This window comes from Octodon degus, unplaced genomic scaffold (genome assembly GCF_000260255.1).
Source record: "Octodon degus isolate 3935 unplaced genomic scaffold, OctDeg1.0 scaffold00010, whole genome shotgun sequence".
Lineage (NCBI taxonomy): Eukaryota > Metazoa > Chordata > Mammalia > Rodentia > Octodontidae > Octodon > Octodon degus.
The window spans coordinates 2,154,927-2,160,804 of NW_004524586.1; the positions used below are offsets into that span (position 1 = coordinate 2,154,927).

Genomic DNA, 5,878 nt, shown 5'->3' on the forward strand with positions numbered 1-5,878 from the left:
GGCCAGCTCAGCCCACCAGGGGGCGGGCTGGCTGGCATGTGGTGCTGGGGGATTGAACCGCGGTCCCTGATGCCTTTGCTAAGCTTGTTCTAAGTAGGTGCTTTAGACCACTGAGCCATCCCTCCAGCCCCCTTTCTTCTTTTTTTAAAAATGTATTTGGTACAGGGTCTCAGTACGCAGCTTGGCCTCATAGTGAACCTGTTGCTTTCAGCCTCCCCCGTCTGGGATTACAGGTGTGCGCCACACGCCCAGTCCCGGGGGCTGGCTCAGCATGCAGGGTGAGGGCAGGCCTGGCGCAGTGTGTGGTGCTGAGGTTCACCCTGGTCCCTGCGCTTGCCTATGCAGGTGCTTAGTGCGCTGCGCTATCTTGCCAGCCCTAGGCACGCTAGGAATGTTGAGCTTCCACAAATTCTCTCTCCCTAGTGTCCTTTCCTTCCCAGGGTTTCAGAGTCCTACCACGCGCCTTACTGTGGTCTCGTTCCTCGGGTGGCGCTGCAAGGCTTGCGGCGCTGCCCACTGCCTCCCCCGTGAGTCTGAGTTAGATGACGTGACGGGTGCCTTGCTTCCGTCCTTCTGGTGATCCTCAGGCTGGCCAGAGCAGAGAAACACAACCTCTGTTCACTGGAACACGGTGGCAGCGCTGTGTTTGTCAGGGCCGCTGCTACACCAAGGAGGAAGATGGGACAAAGGCAAAAGCAGTGTCACAAAGCTCTCCTGCCATTTCTGTGTCGCCCGCTCTTTTCTTGGTTAAGCTTTCCTTTGATTGTTGTAAACATTTTAATGTTTTCTAGAGTTCTGACAAAACCGATTGTGATAGTTTTTGCTTTTTTTTTTTTTTAAACTTTTGTGTGGGAATGGGCAGTTCACTGTGGCTGCTGTGTGCCTGCCTCCTTACCAGGAAGTGACAGTTTAGACAGGACAATCTTGTCCAGATTTTAGTGGCATGATCTGCACACCTTAGAAAGCTATTTACAGACAGGAAGGTAACTTCCTGAATACAGGGTTGAAGTTCAGGCCCATGGGCCGGGAGTTTCCTTGCAAACTCTGAACTCGGCTGCCGGTAGTCCTTGGTGAATACGCAGAAGGACACCTGCAGTGCTCGGTGCAAGTGAAGCCCTTGCTGAATGCGCCCGTGACCCGCACGCTCATGTGCCAGGCGACAGTCAGAGCCCTCTTGGTCCCCTTATTTGGCAGAAGTGCCCCAGCTCAGAACATCAAGGATGGAGCACACTTAGGAGCACGGACCTTGCTAGCAACCTTTCGGTGCTGGGGCTGTGAGAGCCTTCATTTGAAATACGCGTTGAGAAGGTAACAAGCGTCAGGATGACAGTGCGGTCAGGTTTTGGTGTGCAGGAAGCGCAGCGCAACCCTACAACATTGCCCTCTGTTGACCCGGCACAAGTTACATTTTACCTGGAGGACAGTTGTGTGATTGTGTGGAAGTGGTGCAACTTGGTATTCTGTGCACAGGAACTTACCCACAAAACTGTTGAGCTGGGCTTCCTGGTATCTTTGCATCCCTCCCAGTTACAAAATTGTGACTCTACCCTGTGGCTGATTGCTAGTGGCCGAAACAGTGTGGAGTAGCTCTGTGCTCTGCACGAGGTTCTTCACGCTTCCTTAACCTCTGTCCTCTATCAAATGTGAATCATAGCAATTTATGCCATTTTGTATTTCAGGATTGTAGGTAAAGATGAGAGAACTGACACAGAGATTCATTAAAGGGCCAGGGAAATAGCTCAGTAGAGTAAGCACCTGCCTGGCAAGCGCTGGGTCCTGAGTTCAATCCCCAGTACCGCAAAAAAAAAAAAAAAAAAAAAGACTTGTCACAGTGATGAAAGTACCACACGAGTGCAGGAAATTGTTGTTACCTCTGCTCAAGAAGTAGGTTCATCTATCAGTGTAGAAAGTTCTTTCCTATTTTTAAACAAATGTTCCTTCTCAAGTTGGAGAGTTCTTCTTTGGGCTGTGTTTGGGATTGAGCGCAGGCCCTTTACACTGAGCCTCAGTCCCAGCACTGAAAAAACTTTATATGAAATTTTGAGACAAGGACCAGCTAACTCAGTAGGTTGCCAAGGTTGGTGTGCTTCTTGGTTTTTTTCGGTATCAGAGATTGAACTCAGGGCCTTGCACTTGCCAGGCAAGTGCTTATTCTACTGAGCTATCTCTCCCGCTCAGTTGCTGAGGTTGGTTTTGAAGCTATTGTCTTCCTGCCTCAGCCTCTCTGAGGTTACTGTGGTCACAGGGGCGTGTCACCACACTCATCTTAGAGACCATTTTTAAATTTACTAGCGTTTTTAACTGGGGTTTGGCCTATGGTACTCATATATGTCTTCATTACATTTTTTAATTTAATTTTTTTTTTCCTCTAAGGTCTGCAATGCTTTCCCTTTTATCATTGATTATCTCCCAGGGATCCATAACAAAATACTTAAAAATTTTGCTTATGTAAAAGATTATGTTTTGGAAAGAGTGAAAGAGCACCAGGAATCCCTGGACATCGACAATCCGCTCGACTTCATTGATTGTTTCCTGATCAAAATGGAGCAGGTAAGACGGTGTGTGCTTGCGTCTCGCAGTTCATTCACAATTTCTGTACGTGTTGAGGCTGCACAACCCGACCTGGGAGAACCCCTGCCTGAGCTTCAGGGTCATGGGCATGGGTTTACACTAAGCACTGAGGAGATCGCAAATTGAGTTGTTAATCAATTGCAGTACCAGGGCACTGCCTTTAAGCCTAATTATCTACGCGAGAAAAGACAAACTGCACACAAATACGGGGGATGGGAAACACATTAGGTTAGACAAAATAAAATTGTAAGAAAAATAGACATGGTCGTAAAACACAGCATGAGGGAGACTGGGAAGGAAGGGTCCACCGTGGTGAGTTTCCCGTGTATCCTGAGGCTTGATACGTGTTTTCAAGTATTTGCAGTAAGAAATGGGAGGGGACTTGAGATAGGCAGAACGTGGTGCGAGGTGGTGCAGGTGTGTGTGGCGGCAGGGGAGCAGCGGCAGCCTGCCCTGGCCTCAGGCACACCTAAAGCGGGACAGATAAGAAGTAGTGTGCAAAGCTGAACGTTGCTGTGGGGAATTGTGCATGGGATAGTCACGAGCCCCAGCAAGAGTGTAATACAGGCAGCATCTAGAAATATTATCCTGGGAGGAGCCTTTTTACCAAGCTGGCGCCACGGCGAGGAAGGAAGCCCTGGCCCTCCCAAAGCTGAAGCCAAAGTGGAAGCTTTGAAGATCAAGAAGGCCTGCTGAAAGGCATCCACAGCCACAAAAAGAAGATTCGAATGTCCCCCACCTTCCTCTGTCCCAGGACACTGCAGCTCTGGAGGCAGCCCAGATACCCTCGGCAGAGCGCCCCCAGGAGAAAGGAGTTGGTGTGGCCTGTCCTTTGGGTCACAACACAGGCCAACCCCATCTTGTCTCTGTGAATGCATTTTCCTTCAGTCTACTTTATTCTATGATGTTTCTCATGTTAATTTTTGCACGCTTCCAAGTTATAATGAACCTCAGGAAATACTGAATTTAATTAAAAAAATTGTTTTTAAGTTCAGGTTGACCTTGTACTCACTTTGTAGCCACAGCAGATCTTGAGCTTGTGACAGTCCTCCTGCTGCAGCCTCCTGAGTATAAATTCTCTAACAGAAGAAAACATATTATGTTATTTCTTTTTAAAAAATTTTTGTACAGGGTCTACAGGGTCTCAGTATATAGATTGGACTCGTAGTGATCAGCCTGTGTTCGGCCTCCCCGAGCTGGGATTACGGGCATGCAGCACCATGCCCAGTCTCGATCGTCATCTCAGTGTGCCCTGAGGGTGGGGCCGGCATGGCAGGCCAGGGATCAAAACCTGGCTGCCTCATCCGCACCCTAAGCAGGTGCTTTAATCTGCTGAGCTATTTGGCTGGCCCTTATAAGTTCTAAAACATTTTATTTTGTATCTGCTTTTTGATTTAGACATTAAATGTCCCTCAAAGGCTGAAGGCTTGGTCCTCAATTGATGGTACTCATTTGGTACTCATTGGAAGACGGTGCGGTGACCTGCCTACGGGCTGTTCTCCAAGGGGATGTTAATTTTCTTTGTGTGTGTGTGCAGGGTCTCACTCCTCAGCCCACATTAGTAGTGATCCTCCTGATTTCTGCCTCGCAAGTGCTGGGATTACAGGCACGTGTCACCACGCCCGGACTCCATCGCCTGCTTAGTGCACCAGGGTGCAGGGCCAGCGTGGCATGCGGAGCCAGGGATTGAACCCTGGCTCCGGCGCATACCTAAGCAAGCACTTAGTCCGCTGAGCTCTACTGCCAGCCCTCCAAAGGGATGTGAGAACCTTGACTCCTCCTCTTTTGCTTCTTAGTGTTATAAGCCATTCTCTACCACATGTCCCTGCCACGAAGTCTTGCCTTGCCACAGGCCCAGGTGGATGGGGCCAAGCAAACGTGGACTGCAATCTCTGAATTCATGAACATTAATATAAGTCTTTCCTTGTTAAAATTTGATTATCTCAGACGTTTTGTTACTGAGATGGAAAGCTAAATGTCACATTGTTTTAAATTTAAAAAATAATAATTTTGTGTATTTTTGGGGTACAGTGTGACGATATGATTTATGTATATTATGAAATGATAAAATCGGACCAATGTGTCTATTACATAACATAGTTATTTGTGGTGAGAACATTTGTAACCCATGATTTTAGCAATTTCGAAATATATAATTAACTATAGTTAAGTATAGTTACTAATCTGTGCAAGAAAAAATCTTGAAAAATTTTCTTTTGCCTACTTTCAGGCCCTCTGAGCAGTGTCTGTCCTGTCCTCTCCTTCATTCAGCTGCTGCTGATCATGTTTCTGCTGCCCACTGGTGTGTGTTTGCCTCTGAAGAATGACACGCGCAAATGGGATCATGCTCTATCTGTCCGTGTGTGCCTAGGCTATTTCACTTAGCACGATGTCTTCTGGATTCACCCACGATGTTGTGAAAGATGGAATTTCCTTCTTTTTAAAAGGGGGACAATATTCTATTTCCCGATTCACATATTTGCCAGTACTTGCTATCTTTCGTCTTTTTATGATCATTTCAATAGGTATGAGGAGATATTTCATTATGGCTTTAATTTGTGTTTTCATGGTGATTAGTGATGTTAAGCATTTTTCTTGTATCTGTTAGTCACTGGTAAGTATTTTGACAAAAGCCTATCCAGACCATTTGTCCATTTATACATGGCGTTACGTGTTTTCTTGTTATTGAGTAGCGTTCCTTATATACCGAGGATATTAGCCCCTAATCTCATATATGACATGCAAATATTTTCTCCCAATCTGAAAATTATCACTCCATCAAAGCCAGTGGTGGTGTTGCATGTCTGTCATCCCAGCACTCAGGAGGCTGAAGCAGGATTACTGTGAGTTCAAGGCCAGCCTGGGTACACTGCAAGCTCAAGACTAGCCTGGACTACATGGTGAAACCTTGTCACAACACAGCACAGCATAGCACAGCACAATGCAGAACAGAACAGAACAGAACCAACATCTCTATTTCTGTGTGTGCAGATAACTTTTACTTTGGTAAATTCCCATTTCTGTATTTGTGCTTCTGCTGGTTGTGCTTTTGGCTCATGTCTAAGAAGCCAGGTCACTATTTGGAGCTCTTCTCTTGTGTTTATTTATAGTAATTTTATAGTTTCAGGTCTTAAATTGATGTCACTCCATTATAAGTTGATTCTAGTGTAAAGGTTTAAATAAGGGCCTGATTTTATCCTTTTATATATTGGTATGTACTGTTCTCAGCACCACTGACTGAAGAGACTGTCTTTTCTCTAGTTCATGGTCTTGGCAATTTTATTGGAAATCAAGTGACAGTAGATAT

At 46.2% G+C, this 5,878-nt stretch overlaps 1 protein-coding gene across 1 annotated transcript in view; it reads left to right on the forward strand.

The window, feature by feature from the left end:
- The window catches only part of LOC101564514 (cytochrome P450 2C18-like), a 51,551-nt gene that overhangs the window by 12,540 nt on the left and 33,133 nt on the right, over positions 1-5,878 (forward strand). The window contains exon 6 of the mRNA XM_004625490.2: positions 2,374-2,550. Within this exon, the coding sequence (XP_004625547.1) occupies positions 2,374-2,550 (177 nt within the window). The remainder of the gene's footprint in view (positions 1-2,373; positions 2,551-5,878) is intronic.